The sequence below is a fragment of the Papaver somniferum genome, chromosome 8 (assembly GCF_003573695.1).
Source record: "Papaver somniferum cultivar HN1 chromosome 8, ASM357369v1, whole genome shotgun sequence".
In the NCBI taxonomy this organism is placed as follows: Eukaryota; Viridiplantae; Streptophyta; class Magnoliopsida; order Ranunculales; family Papaveraceae; genus Papaver; species Papaver somniferum.
In genome coordinates, this window is record NC_039365.1 from 148,517,776 (window position 1) to 148,533,096 (window position 15,321).

Here is a 15,321-nt window from a genome sequence, read left to right on the forward strand (position 1 = left end):
TTATAGAACCATCACTGGCACTACAGCTATTGAGAAGAAAAAAATGGTTGTGTAGAAAATGTTTCCTACTTAGTTTTTTTTTTCACTGTTTCAATCCACTTTCTTCTTTGGATTTTAATGAAATCTAACTTCTTATTTGTAAGTTTGCGTGTTACTGTTCTGTTCACAGCTTTTCTTTTTTTTTTTTCTTTTCACTACTCATTGAAGAATCAATCTTTTCTATTGCTGTGAAAAAAAAAGGGGTAAGGAATCTGGAAAAAAAATTGGGTTGTCAATATCATGGTTAAAAAACTTGGGGAAAAGTATAGTGTAGCCATAATTTGTTTGTTTGTTGTAGAAAAGGATTGGTTATTTGTTTATTATCATGTTTGAAACCCTAAAGTATAATGACTTTTTAAGTTTTTACTGATTAGATTGAGAACCAAACTAGAGTGGCATGATGAGGATAGATTTGATTGTTATCTACTTTTAGGTGAAGAAATGGGGTTTAGGGTATTCATGACTTCGAATAGTAAAAAGTGAGGGTTTTGATGATTTAGAATAGTAAATGGTGTTGGTTTTTAAACTTGATTGGTAAAAGTTAAAAAATAAAGGATTGTTGTGATTCTTGTGAAATGATTGTTATTTCTATGGGTATGTGTTTACCAAGTGGGGTTGTAGAGTGAACCAGGTGTTTGTAAACTGAGAACCCACCATTTATAACCATTTAGAACAACAACTGGTGCTTTAGTTCTGTGGTCTATTTCAACATCTTATTGTCCAAAAAAGAAACCCCAAATTCTCATTTCTTCATGTCGTAGTCGCCGTCATTATTAAATTTCTATATCTATCTTGTTTCAAACCGCCATTAATTACATCTACTGTAATCAGGTATATCTCATGATCTAATTTAGTATTCTTTGCCTTTTGCATCAATAGGAGGTTGGGCATTTAACAGTAGTACAATTCAATTCTTCATCTTTGGTCATCATCATCCTTTTGAGTTTGGTAACTTCGCGGAGGTGGTGACTGTGGTGGTGGCGGTGGCAGTTTATGGGTATGCAGATTTTCTTTTGGCACTTCTTGGGTTTGTTTGCTTCTATGTGGTTTACCTTCTTTCAGGTCTGACACTTCTGTGCACCCACTCTTATTGCATCCCCCAAAAATTGAAAAAGAAATTGATTGATACTTAGACCCTTTGTGTATAAAATAATTCCAATCTACCAATTAACCAGTAGGTATTGATTTCATATCACAGAAAATAATTGAGATCCAATTTCCAAGAGCTCTTCTAGAAAAATATCTGTTTTTATGTCTCATGCCATCTATCTAGGAGGTGGAAAGGGGAGAAAATTTTGATTAATTTGCTTTTGAATGTAATTCATTCATGGTTTCAAATATCAGGGCTGCTGTTGCTGAGAGGTAGAATAGAGTAGATCTGAAAGCTGTTATTTCTCTTGTTGATGAAACTTCTTGAAGCCAATATAAACGGAGTCTAGATATGACTGCAGATGAGAACATGAATAGTTGCTCTACATGGACTAGGGAGGAGGAGAAGGCATTTGAGAAAGCTATAATTTCAAATCCTGAGGATTCAATCGATCGCTGGGAGAAAATTGCTGAAGCGTTACCTGGAAGAACCGCAGAAGAGATTAAGAATCATTATGAACTCTTAGTCGAAGATGTTAACAATATTGAGGCTGGACTTGTGACTTTGCCCAACTATATTTCAGCTTCAGAGGGTTCAACTGAACATGCAAGTGAAGGTGGGACAAGTAAAAAAGGTGGAATTCATCTTGCGCATTTTCAGAGTGAGTCAAACCATGGAAGCAAGTCATCAAGAGCTGATCAAGAACGCCGTAAGGGAATTGCGTGGACAGAGGATGAACACAGGTAAACTGATATGTACTTATACTTCTCTTTTTGTTTTGTTTTTTGGACTATGAATATACAGCTACAGAAATATCTTGCAATTGTTTATATTGATGTACTGCTTTTGGTAGTGGTTCGGTACTTTTGCATTAGTCTTCTGATTAGTGGGGTTGTTATAATCTTATTTAAATAACATATCATAGAAAGTGGTTTACTTCTATTGGATATCTTACAGCCAAATTGCTTGTGATAGAATCTTAAGTTTGTTTCGGGGGGGTTTGGGTTTAAAGTGTCTCCCTTTCCATCAACTTCGACTGCATGAGTTGCAAAAAGCTTCTTCATCTTGCATTTTTTTCTTGTTTGTTTGTGAACCCTAGCTGGCCCCTTGTCCTGCTAAATTGTACCATTGATGTGTAGTTCTTTAGCTGTCTTACAATCGTCGTTGAATAAACAATCAAACTTTGGTCAGACATATCTAAATAGAAGTATGAATGCCCATACCCTCCTTATAATAGTTTAATATAATTTCCAGTTCTCACTTATCCCGCATAATACTTCATATCTGGTTATCCAAACCTTTTCTTTACTTTAACTTTACTACTTTTAGTTACTTTTTCCACATGTGTATAGATATGGATTGATTTTCGTTTTGGTCACAATTTTTTTTTGTATACGTCATCTGTCGTATACTTTATTTGAATAAGTTTCATGCGGGTGTTAATCATGTGATCGTATTTCTAAACCCAAGCATGTGTTCAAATTCGCTCTTAAAAACAGAATTTAGTTTCAACTCTGTCTGTTTACCAAAATTAGTATCTATATCATTGAAAGGTTTGAAGTTCCATTTGAGCAATTTTTAATAATTGATGGAAGAGATGAAAGATATAATAGGAAAAAACACCTTGCTGATGAAAAGAGGAATTGACCTATGAATAACCTTTGTTTAAGTAATGAAAACAGTTTTGGAGAATCGGAATCGCTGTAAAAGAAACATGAGCTTGAATTTGTCCATTGCCTATTTCAGCAAATAGAGTAAATCAAGAGTCAAGACTGAGTACATGTAAAATCCCTTGGGGATGGGATAAAAGCGTCATGTACTGTTAGATGGTGACATTGTCGCTAGTCATAACCTTTAAATGGATTTGATGAGTGGTATTACTAATTAACTGTTCAATTTCCATTTTTCTATCTGAGTAAAACTTAAGGAGTGTTAACAAGGAGTTTATCAGTAGCTTGTAATGAGATAAAAGTGCCTTCATGTGCTGGGAATTTGGAAGAGATTATTCAGCACGTCTCTCCTGAAGATAGTTGTCACAGATTGGTGCTCTCTTGGTTTGGTCGTAATGTGATTCATTTCCCTTTGAGCCAACAGCACTATACATTGTTTAGCACTTAGTTCTTCCTAGTGAAAAGAGAAATAGAGTTGGTAATTCCTTAGACATTAAGGCCATAATAATTAAATAATGGAAAGTTTCTAACACAATTGTGACCAAGCAAGGGCATAGACTTTTATCCTCGTCACTGAAGTAATATGCTATGAGTTATTAGAAACAGCATACTGATAGAAACGGTTTGGCTTTACAAGATCACAATATGCAAAGAGAAAAAACCTAAGCTGACAAAACTTGGTTCATCCTGACTAGGACAGGAAGTATAGAAATGCTCTTTTTTCTTTCTTTTTTACCTTTCTCTTCTTTCTTTAGAACTAACAATAACCTGTTTCTTTTAACTTAAATGTGCTCCGGTACCCATGTTGATATGTGATAAAGTGCCAATAATAGATAATCTTGGTACTTTTAATGCGACAGATTGCTTCTTTGTTGCTTAATTCCATGACTCGTATCAGCTTGGTTACTTGCCTTCATTATCTTTCTGATTTCTTTATAGGTAAGTAGAAACATGTGATTACATCTTCGTTGTTTAATCGATGACTCGTGTCAGCTTGGTTACTTACCTTCTTTATCATTCTGATTTCTTTATAGGGAAGTAGAAACATGTGAATACTTCTTTGTTGTTAAATTCCGTGACTCGTGTCAGCATGGTTACTTGCCTTCTTTATCTTTCTGATTTCTTTTTAGGGATGTGGAAACATGTGTGTTAAATTTGGTGAGATACCTTACATATTAAGATGTTCTATATAATCACTTCAAAACTAAAAATGTATTTATTTCTTTATGTCACCAAGTAAGCGGCATAGTGTAGTTTCTTATGTTATGAAGTCATATTTAGTATCTCGGTTTTGGTTCTTGATGAAACAGGTTATTTCTTCTTGGATTGGACAAATACGGGAAAGGCGATTGGCGAAGTATATCCCGAAACTTTGTTGTGTCAAGAACGCCTACACAAGTGGCTAGCCATGCACAGAAATATTTTATTCGCTTGAACTCTATGAACAAGGATAGAAGACGATCTAGCATCCATGACATCACCAGTGTGGGAAGCGGAGATGTATCATCACCCCAAGGACCAATCACAGGCCAAACAAATGGGGCCGCACCTGGAGGTGGATCTTCCAGCAAATCTACCAAACCACAAGCTCAGCCTTCGTCTGGTGCTCCTGCAGTCGGGGTCTACGGTGCTCCTACCATAGGCCAGCCAGTTGGAGGACCTCTGATTCCAGCAGTTGGTACTCCGGTTAATCTTTCTGCACCACCACACATGGCATATGGCATTCGAGCACCAGTTCCAAGCATGCCGCCAATGACATATCCGATGCCTCACAGGTAGAATTGTGTCTTTCGACACTGCAATAGAATGTACAGAGAAAGTAAGAAGAGAGTAGATTTTCTCATGTTGGGTATCCTTTTTACTAGTTTAATCGAAATAACATTAGGCAATGAGGTGGAAAGTTCTGGTAAATCTTATTAAATGCCCACTCTTGAGAATTTCAGTAGTATCCGAGCATCGAGTTATGTTATGATCAAATATTAAGTCATAGAAGAAAGAATTAGAAGATTTGTGTATAGTGGAAAAGGTAAACACTGTGAATCAGAAAGTTCCAGTGTCGGAGTTAAATTGGTGTTAGGGCAGAAGGACTTGATAGTAGATTCCTTTTCATATGTTCATTCTCCATGATTAGGCAGGGTTTTAGCTTTTAGGTGGGAATGGAAAACAGGATATTTGAGAAGGTATAGATGTAAAGAAGAAAATCCAGGTAGCATTTTGGGGCGCATATTGTGCTGAACATTTTTTGCAGACGCTTTAGTTTCTTTCTCGGTTAATTTGAAGAACAATGGACGTCATGAGTAATGGTTACATTATATATTTGATTCTCCGAAGTATGGTATTGGCAACCTTGAGCATTTTATGTTCAAGCTTTCAGACTGACCTTATCACTTTGATGTCTGTAGACGCATATTTTATCAGTTTCTAGAAGTTCTGTGGTCTCCTTCAATTTAAGTTGCCCATGCCTCATAATCACATTAGTTTGTGGTTCTAACCACTAGTTTGGAAGCCTTTTGAGAATTCAATCTGGTTTATATGCCTTGACCGTTATAACTTGTGAACCTCTTTATGCTGGCATGACAATCATTAAACAAAAGAAAATTTGCTGCAACCTTGCTGTTAGGCTTCAAGTTAGGGCAGTAAACGAAACCAGAAGGCAGTAGCAATATATGGGGGTAGTTGGTCTCGTTGTCTTTCACTTCACTGTCTTCACTAAAAGAGATAACTGGAGCTCGAGAAGCTTTTCTGTTTTCTTAACCTTGTAGGCGATATTTACAATCTTTTGAGTAAGACTACCGCCAAGTTCTGGTCATTTACACCTTAAACACAGCACAAACTTGCTGCAGTTCTGATCATTTCCGTTGGTTTTCCCAAGGAATGGCAGTTTGGAGATCTTGCTAGTGCATCACTTACCGGAAGAAAAGAGGAAGTACCGACTCTCATCATGCATCCAAAAACCCATAAAAAATCTATTCTATGGGCAATGCAGCTAAACCTTGCAGGTGTTGATGCGGAAAGTACTAACTTTTCAAACTTCATGTTTTTCAACTGATCAATTTACTTGTGTATTGTTACAATGTTTTCCAGATTGGTGCTCTCTTTGACATGTAATTTCCCTTGACCATCGTTTTTATTGCCACGCAACCAGATGTAAATTTTTGATAAAAACCTGCTCAACTCCCACATCAATGAGAAAAGGTAAAAGGTAGCAAGTAAGATAACGCCCAGACCCCAAACCATGCTGGCTTTTCTATGCCCGACCAGACTAGTTCACTTGGTGTTTTTCTATGCCCGACAAGACTAGTTATCTTGGTAATTGCTTTTGCGCCGGTGATCCCAGTTCTCGCACATCTTTTCCCAAACTGGGGGCTGATATTATCAACTACTACTCAAAACTTTCAGAAATTCTGTTTTCAGACTGAAACTCTTGCCGACTATGCTACAACATACATTATGTCATTATACCAACCAGAAACGAAGTTATACGTCATATTATTCCAGCCCATGCACACTTATACACACAACCATGTGAGTGTACGGAAAAGAAACAACCAAACACGCGTACACTTGATCCATTGACTTGCTAAACCTATGAAATACTATAAAAGAGATTACACGGAAAATTACAGACCCAGCTCACCCTGCCTGATATCATACAAGTTACACTGTGAAGCTCCTTGGTTTAGCCTCTTCTTATATTTGCCCGCAGTTCCACCTTCCTCCATAGAGACACGAGAGGAAAGTACATCTTTGGTTTAACTTTACAGTTCATCACCACCACCACGTCGCCTCTTCCTTTCCACACATCTTGAAACCAGTTTTGTTTTCCTGTATGTATATATTCTTGTTCACTAAGACACCATAATGAACCAAGGAAGACTACCCTTACTGTGTTCATCTGCAGGGAGCAAGGCTTGAAGGTTCCTTGAAAAAGTTGCATACCTGCGTTTTTATGAGTATGGCCTTCTGGGTGCATCTTCCAAGACTGGTTGCTCATAAATTGCAGGATGAAACATGGTAAAAATACATTAAAATGTTAATTATTACTATGATTACAATTCTTAGACACTAAGAATGTGCTAGCTTAGCTAGGATGACCATGTCTAATATCTTCACATCAAGTGTGTCATCAACTTTAACAATGCCATCCGTCCCATCGATACCAATCAGTTTACCAGTTGACCCACGTTGGGCACCACTCATGATTTTGATCTTATCTGATTTCCTTGGGACCACCATCTCCAATTCGTGTGGAAGAGCTGTGGTGATCTCTCCGTTTCCACCTGATCCAAGTGATACTTTGCAAGAACCATCCTGATAATCACCACAATGAGAAGAAGAAAAAAGTTCTTTAGAGGCTGTCTAAAGTGTGATGTGTAAACTAGAGATATTCCATAAGCCAAATGGTTAAACGAACAATCGACAGAAATTCCTTTAAAAAGGGACACATTAAGAATATAAGAATATAATCAACTGTAGCATTGTATTGTGACATTATCCAATGCTGAATCACTTCCAGGCTAGGCAATATAAAAACCTGGGGGTGTTAAGAAATAGACTTACCGGAAGCACGTCTCTTACAACACCTATTATGGAGTCTTCTCCAGATTTCCGTACATTGACCAAAATGTCGGGCATATACCATGGCCCATCAGCATCTCCACCTGCCAGAATAGTTTACAATAAGAACCAAGTACTGAGACGCTTAGAAACTGCAGAAATACATATATATAGAGAACGAAATGAAAAAAAATACAGAAAAACAAGTATGATTAAGCTTCCAAGTGATGACTTCATGTCACGGTGAAGCTAACAGTTATTTGTGTGTTTTTTTGTTCAGTTCTGATAGTGTGGGCCCAACAGGGCTTGGCTTTCCTGAGGAAACTGAAGCGGAATTTAAAGACTTCAGAACCAACTTCCAAACTTTCATGACTGACAGAACCAACTTTCTGTTTTGTGCTAGGCTTATTTCTTTAGTACTTCCTTATTCTGTTTTCTTGTACTAGACTTGCTTCTATAGTACTTCCTTAATATTGCAGTATGACATCTAATAGGAACTGGCGCAGTCTTACCAATAGCAGGAGACATAAGATCAAGACCACCACCTCCAGGCGTCATTGGCTGCCCACCAGGAGTGCCGGGTAAGTATGATGCCGAACCCGGTGTCATTGGTTGACCAGGAGTTGACGGCAAATAGGGACTTGGTGCATTCGCTGAAAAATAGAATTTCAAAAGGGAGAAAAAAAAAAGGACATCAGTAATACTGGGTCACAGAATTTAATAATTGTTAAGAGAGTGAAGATTTCTGATGAACTACCATATGCTGGACTGTTATCTCTTGGAGTTCCAGCTTCACTGTAGCTACCACTGGTTGTATTTGCCCAGCCTGTACCTGGGGTTGGTGCTTCATAAGATCGTGCAGGAGGAGTTCCAGGCTGAGAGAATATAGTGTAGAGTAGGGGTCAAGGTTCCAAAATCTATGATAATATTAACAAAGCAGCGACCAGCGAGCAAACAAAGATGCAGGATAAGCTATTTTTTTACCTGATATTGCGGGCTAGCTCCCCATGAGCCAGGATTGCCATCTTCCCAGCTATCCCTGAGTTGATTTTGCCACAATTCAAAGAAGTCATAGCTTATTAAGAACCAAGATAAAGCAGAAAACAGAACAAACTAAACAAGCCGACAGTCTGCCAATATAGATTAAAGTTTCTTGAAATAAAATCAATCAAGTCTAAAGTAAGTCATCAATCTAACGAAAACAACTGTCATAAAATCTTCAAAAGGTAAAACACCAAACAAAACCCTTCGAAGTAAATGCGTGTCAAAAGATAAAGATGGGCCACATAAAAAATGTATGTGGCCCAACCACATCTTAGACGGAGGGCCAGCAGACTGTCTAACATACTACGACATCAACCTCCAAATAGAAAATAAAAGGACTATTTAAGGAATTGTTTTAAAAGGGAAAGATGGACTATACACACTATTACTGACGAAGAAATTATTAAAGATCGACTTTTCAAATTAAACCTCTACAATAACAAGGAAAGTTGATTCACTTGGAGATACTCTGTCCCCTGCAATTAAATCCACATGGTGCCCTCCCAGACACTAGTGAACATCACTACCCCATGGAAATATTTGTTTACTTATCATCTTACTCTAAGCTAGACTACTCTAACAATTAATCAATGCCTCAAAGAACATGCAGATTTGAGGACATACCTTGCTGGACTCATGGGAGCATAAGGATTCCAAGCCCGATCCCGCATAGGTGTCCGCATACCATCATGTATCGGAGTTGCTGAAAACATTATATGATAGTTAATTATAATATTTTAAGGCTAACTTTCTAGACTAAAAAAGAGCGTCATCCATTCAAATGAGCGTACCTCCAGGATCTCTCATAGGAGTCATATATGGATGCAGTGGAGTTCGAGAAGGATGCATTGGTGTTTCGCTTCCCATTCCATATCGAGGTGTTTCACTGGTAAAGAGATATAAATGTTCAAGAAATATACCACTAACAGGCTTTATCACAGAAACAAAAGAAATAAAAGAGCTATCATTACCGGGGTGTAGTTGTAACTGTGATATTGTCAGATATTTGGTCACGGGTAACTGCACAGACACCAAGAGTTTATACCTAAACAAAAAAACGTAGACCTTATGCAGTTCAGATTGCCATACAGATCCAAGAAAAGACTTGCCTGTAACAACCCTCATCTGTGAGTCTAATTCAATTCGAACTGACGTGCCAGTAACATCTACCACGCGCCCACGGTACCCCTTAAAGGGACCCAGGCGAATTTTGATGGTACTGCCAATTAAAGAATCATGCCCTCGTCCACCTCTATGATTATGTCTTCCTCCAGCTGTGCCGCATTACACCAACAGTCAGTAGCAGATTATAATGTAAAAGTATATACTTGCGTAGAGAACAAGATTAAAGCAGGAGCGACGGAAGAAAATAAGAATCCCATAGCTATAGAGAAAAAAGTAGCTATTAAACAAGCAACATACAGTCTATAGGAGGTCTTCCTCCTCTAGTGTTTCTTGGAGATGGAGGAACACGAGGTGCAGCTCTGAGAGGATATCTTGAGAGAGGACCACCCTACAGAAGTAGTATCAAACACCATAAGTGGATGAGAACATATGCAACTATGAAAAACAGAACAGTTACACCGATAAGGAAAACACACAGCATATTACTTGGAGACTCTAGATAAACTTAAAGAGTGAGCAAATAATAAGCAAGTGGAGCTTACATTTCTATCGCCATTCACACGTGAGCCACCAACGACCATGCAAGCTTGTGACTTTGCACAAATATAACCAGCATGCTCCAGGTGATGCCGGTCATTTATGAACAACATTCCTCTATATATGTGTTCAACAGGACCTTGCTTACCCTAATATGACAGATACCAAGTGGAAAGATGAGAATAGCAAACCAAGTTAGTCTACAAGATCAAAGGCTCTTTAAATGTTAGACACAGAGAACTCACTTTGCAAGGTCCCTCCAGAATCCTCACAACATCTTTCACATTGATAGTGTTTTTGGACCGATCTTGTGCAATAATGTTCCTCTTATCAATCTTGCTTTTTATCTCCCTCAATTTTATAAGTGCAACTTCAGGTCTATCCGGAACTCCCTTCAGTACCTGCGGAAGAAACAGTATACACATTTATCAATAACTTAATAAAACACAAACCATCTTGGGAGATAGAAACTCGTCATTACCTGGAATGCTTCACTCTCTACACGTATAATTACCCCGAAGTTTGTGTCACTGCATCAAATTTAGATAAATATATCAGAAAAAAAATGATCCATGACATGATTTCAACTAGAGAATTTCACAATTTCATTATCAACAACTTACTCAAGTAACACAAGATCATGCAACTCGTAATCACCAATTCTAGTTACACCAGAAGTTACTTCAGAACTCTCAACGACATAGTCTGCAAATACTCGAATCTGAACACATTTGGTAGGCAAGTTAATAATGCACAGGTGTTACCAGTAAGGAACTACGCTAAGTACTAAATTTTTGCAACAACGTATAACACTTACATCCTCCTTGGTTGTATCAGATACAAGGATCAGTATGGGACCTTCAACCTTGACTACCATACCAGTAGCACCTTCCTGGGCCCCTTGAACAATCTTCACATGATCACCAGGTTTAAAGTATTTACAAAGCTCCTTCTGATTCACCGCAAGGGTTTTCTGAGAAACATGAAACAGTGTAAATGCTAATTACCTTTCATTGTTTGAAAAGATTCTGACAAGATGCATCACAAATGGTAAAAGAATGTACTCAAAAATAATAATAATACAATAAAGCACTGACAGGTAAGTCCTTCATTTTCGGTCTGATGTGCACATTATCTTCCTCAACTTTCTCAACCCACCCCATCAAATTTTTGAGATCCCCTTTAATAACAATAACAGCGTCGCCCTTCATAAAGTGGCCCTTCTTCCTGTCACGGAATAAATTGGCTAGACTAGCTACATCACCATCTCCATCTCCAGGCTTACGGAATTTCTCAAGCTCATCAAAAGTCGGGCGTATGTTCTGGGAGTAAATGGATTTCAATGATACTGTTTTATATAGAAAACCTTCTTTAAACATCATTCCTTCAATTTTCCAAAAGTAATCATTAGTATCTGGATCCCTCCTACGTTCAACGAGAATACCCATTTCTCTACACATAATGCAGAAAACAATTATGAGCTCTATGAAATAAGCAAAATAAACTGTTAACACGTTCAAAGGTAAAGTCGTAAAGAATTACTTTGCTTCCTCAATGTTCATGAAACGTGGAGGGGGATTAAATCCCTTTTTCTTCACAACTTCCCTGCCTTCCTAAAATCATAGAAGAAATTGATACCATCACAATGCCATTACAGATAAAGATAAAAAAGGAGTCATCTTATCTTATCTTTTCTATTTCCAAAGCGAAGTTATAAGCATTAGACAGACTTACCGACTTATTAGCAACTGCCTGTAAATCAATCCTTGGGATTAGCTTAACTGTTACCCGCTGACGCACATTGTCCACGTTCACAACCTAAAAAAAAATGATAAGAATTGCAGAAAGACAAGGCAACAGCATCATATAAATGGCAGAGGAAAAAATTAATACCTTTGCAAGATCATTTTTATACGTCCCTATCTTCATCCGTACCCACGTATCCTCAGCCAGATCAATGGCTTTGCTTTCAACTGAAAGAACGTCTGTCATTTCTTTTATTGGAACAAGCATGACTTTCATAGCATATATATTTCGAAGACCCTTGCAAGCCTGACAAAGAAATAATCAGTACCGGTCAACGTGGAAAGAAAAATAATGACCTACACAAATATGATATAAATCATCATCTACCTCTCTCACATGGGCCTCCTTGTCAGCTTCAATGTATATATAGTTCTTAAGATGATCAAGAGCAATAGCAGATCTTATCTGCATCTCAGGACCTCTATCGATACACTTCTGCATAAGGCAAACAGCTGCCTCTCTCTCATGTCCAATCTAGTTCAAGTGCACAAACTATTATAAGTAAAATATCAACTAGAAGATAAAGCAATAATGACAAAAGTAACAGTGGATCTTACCGCACATTTCACCATCCACAACTTTGGGTCCTTAACTGATGGCAAAAGAGATTGTTGTTCAACATCAGTGGTTTCTTCATCATATTCTGCATGGTTAGACTTAGCATACCGTTGCTGAATTCTTCTCTCGAGAGCTTCAATCTCTTCTGCGTCATCCTCACGGGATAACAGAGGACGTGGTATTCTTCTACCACCACCTTCTTCGTGCAATTCAGCATCAGTGTGGTCTATAAAGTCTGCATTCATAGTTCCAGAGCAAATTAATAATGTAATAATTTGCAAATAAACTGCAAATGATAACGAGACTCGAAGAGAACAGAAGAATAAAGGACCCCTTTATCCATGTAATCATTTTTTCCTTGGATTAAGCAATCCATGAAGTACTATTGTAAGTTGTGTCTAGCATCCAATGTGAGCGAGCCAAAATGTAAGCAAGTAGTGACGAACAGAAAGCAATCAAACCTCAGAAATGCTTGTTATTTTCAAATCAAGTTGGAAGCAGAAGAGAGAGAGAGAGCTGTCGTTTAAGAGAAGTAAGATGGGAAACCTTGCAAATTGGAATAGGATGAACCATTTGGGTGGGTCCTCCAAGGAGGTATATGGCCGAACAGACAAGTCAATCACAAGCATGCAAGTAAGAAATTTGAGATGAGAGGACTAAGCATGAAAGGTAGATTCTTCATAGTTCAAGAGTTGTGAGAATTTAGACATGAGTCTCCTGCTTTAACAACTACAATAGATTACGGTGGGCATGAAATGTTTAAGTTCCATAGATATTTTTAGGGACTCAAATTAAACGAGAATTTATATTGGAAAGGAAGTTTCTCCCTAATTAAGGTTTCTTTATGCAACACAGATCCTCATCATATACATACGCAGAATCTGTATTCTTAGAAAGGACATTCACCTCTAGCATATCAGAGTACAAAAAATTTTCTAAGGTTATATGTTGAAAAAGGTTTCACCTTTACAAGTATTCCAACCAAATCATATCAGTGAACAATTAGGGTTCCAAGCTCTATCCATATAATGTTCAAATGGAAGGTTTATAATTCCAAAAAAAATAACTAAAATTTACAAGTCTAAAACCCTAATTCTCAATCAAATCTACCTAATTCCAGACTTAAAAAGAACCCAAATTTCACAGAGTTAAAGTAAATATACACACCATCCTCGCCTTCTTCTTCCTCATCTTCATTGCCCGAATCATCTTCATATGCTTCAAGTTCAAAAAACTGAGAACCACCAGATGATTTTTTCTTCTGTTTCTTACTACTACCACCACCACCACCATAATCTTCATCATCATAATCATCTTCTTCTTCCTCCTCATCATCTTCTTCAGCAATATCATCAATAAAATCGGATCTTCTCCGTTTCTTACCCCCACCACGACTCCCTCTTACATCTTCATCATCATCAAGATCTTCTTCTTCTTCATAATCATCATCTTCTTCACCATCAAAATCATCATCGTCACGCCGCCGTGGCATTTTTTTCTAAATTAGGGTTTCGTTGTTAGTCTGATGAGTTTCAGATATAACTATTTCTATTTCTATATTTTTTTTTTTTAACTTACCGAAACAACAGAGACAGATATATGAAATTTTTGAACATGAAAAGGGGATAAATTAGGGTTTTCTATGGAACCTGATGGAATTCAACGAACCTAAATTGTGAAAATTCAGAGGATTTTCGAGTTGGATTTGGGGTTTGGATTTGATTAACCAGAGTGAAAGACGGTGGAAGAAAAGTTTTTGGTTTTAAGGAGAGAACGTATCTAGCGAGTTAAGTTTGGATGTACCGTTAGAATGCTACTTTCAGGTTTTGGGTCCAGTTTCTGAAAATCTAACGGTTAAATGTTCGGGCATGAAAATCTTGTCAGTAAACTTACCCAGTTTCAAGTTACATGTTCACGTGTGAGAAAGTAGATCGCCTGAGCAAGGCATTACAGACCTAACTAAAGCCTCAAGTCTGTTTGAGATTGTTTTCTCTCCCACAAACACTTTGTAACAAACCTTTAATTATATTCTTACTAAAACTGTGTTCCAAAAAACGGAAGGGCAAATTCGGATCATTTTGATAGAAAGCACTGTATCTTGTGTAAAAAGAGAGAAATTGTCCCCTTATACTCCTTGCGTACCACACATATATATATAGGCGGAGGGACCAGTTATCTTAGATTAAGAAAAAAAAATTGCTTTCATAATTATCCATGTTTTTCCTATTTTACCCTGTGTTATATTTCTTATGTTAGAGACATAAACCCAATTATGATGATAACCAAGCAATATAAATAAGGGTAAAATGGTTAAAAGTCATCTTGGAGTTGCCATTCCGCCTATCTAATGGTACAAGCAAAAAGTAATATTCCGCCTATAAAATAGGTACGGAGGGAGTATATGATAAAAAGAAGAGAGGTAAGTGGTTCCTCCATGGGTAGATTAGTAAATTCATAACATCTGACTTTCAATTTATCGAAACCGGTCTACTTTTTTGAGATATCTTTTAGAAACCCATGGAGTATATAAAGATAGATAAATTGTGAGAAGAAAATTTTACACTGACCCATGTTTCTTTCACACCACTGAATAGAAGATGTGTGGACGAGATGAACACACGCATATAAATCATGCAGAGAAGAACGTTATCTGCTGACAAAAAATTATTAAGTACAGTTAGTTGTTCATAGCATTATAATAAACCATGGGTTATAAGATGTCTGGAGGAGCGAGAATGCTCAATACATACATGTATGTCGTAAGGCAAAATACGTTACTTACTGACAATAATTATTAAATACAGTTTTTGTTAATAGCAATATAATAAATTTAAGGTTCAAATTTCCTAAATAAAATTGTAGAGATGGTAGTAATTTGGTTATGAGGTAGTGATT

At 37.3% G+C, this 15,321-nt stretch overlaps 2 protein-coding genes across 6 annotated transcripts; one reads left to right on the forward strand and one right to left on the reverse strand.

Moving 5' to 3' along the window:
* The first annotated feature begins 665 nt into the window (after positions 1–665).
* Positions 666–5,205, forward strand: LOC113303443 (transcription factor SRM1-like). Of its 4 annotated transcripts, XM_026552470.1 has the most exons (4): positions 666–1,036; positions 1,384–1,401; positions 1,491–1,872; positions 4,110–5,205. In XM_026552470.1, the coding sequence occupies exons 1-4, from the start codon at positions 1,033–1,035 to the stop codon at positions 4,576–4,578; spliced, it is 873 nt and encodes a 290-aa protein (XP_026408255.1). In that variant the 5' UTR covers positions 666–1,032; the 3' UTR covers positions 4,579–5,205. The 4 variants fall into 4 exon arrangements, with proteins under 4 accessions (XP_026408255.1, XP_026408258.1, XP_026408257.1 ...); XM_026552473.1 differs by having other exon boundaries at positions 667–1,101; positions 1,384–1,872; XM_026552472.1 differs by having other exon boundaries at positions 667–1,036; positions 1,384–1,872.
* Positions 5,206–6,231: 1,026 nt separating this feature from the next.
* Positions 6,232–14,233, reverse strand: LOC113303442 (putative transcription elongation factor SPT5 homolog 1). 2 transcript variants are annotated; one of them, XR_003337489.1, is made up of 23 exons: positions 13,594–13,918; positions 12,426–12,661; positions 12,196–12,342; positions 11,956–12,114; positions 11,797–11,880; positions 11,605–11,675; positions 11,160–11,514; positions 10,880–11,035; positions 10,686–10,783; positions 10,544–10,592; positions 10,308–10,463; positions 10,068–10,211; positions 9,823–9,913; positions 9,510–9,674; positions 9,372–9,420; positions 9,192–9,286; positions 9,025–9,103; positions 8,341–8,395; positions 8,114–8,231; positions 7,869–8,009; positions 7,360–7,460; positions 6,739–7,110; positions 6,232–6,624 (listed from the first exon to the last, which is right to left on the reverse strand). XR_003337489.1 is itself a non-coding variant. In XM_026552469.1 (22 exons), exons 1-22 carry the CDS (start codon positions 13,916–13,918, stop codon positions 6,865–6,867), a joined length of 3,120 nt encoding a protein of 1,039 aa, XP_026408254.1. In that variant the 5' UTR covers positions 13,919–14,233; the 3' UTR covers positions 6,232–6,864. The 2 variants fall into 2 exon arrangements, 1 of the variants encoding a protein (XP_026408254.1); XM_026552469.1 differs by having other exon boundaries at positions 6,232–7,110; positions 13,594–14,233.
* Between the last annotated feature and the right edge of the window lie 1,088 nt (positions 14,234–15,321).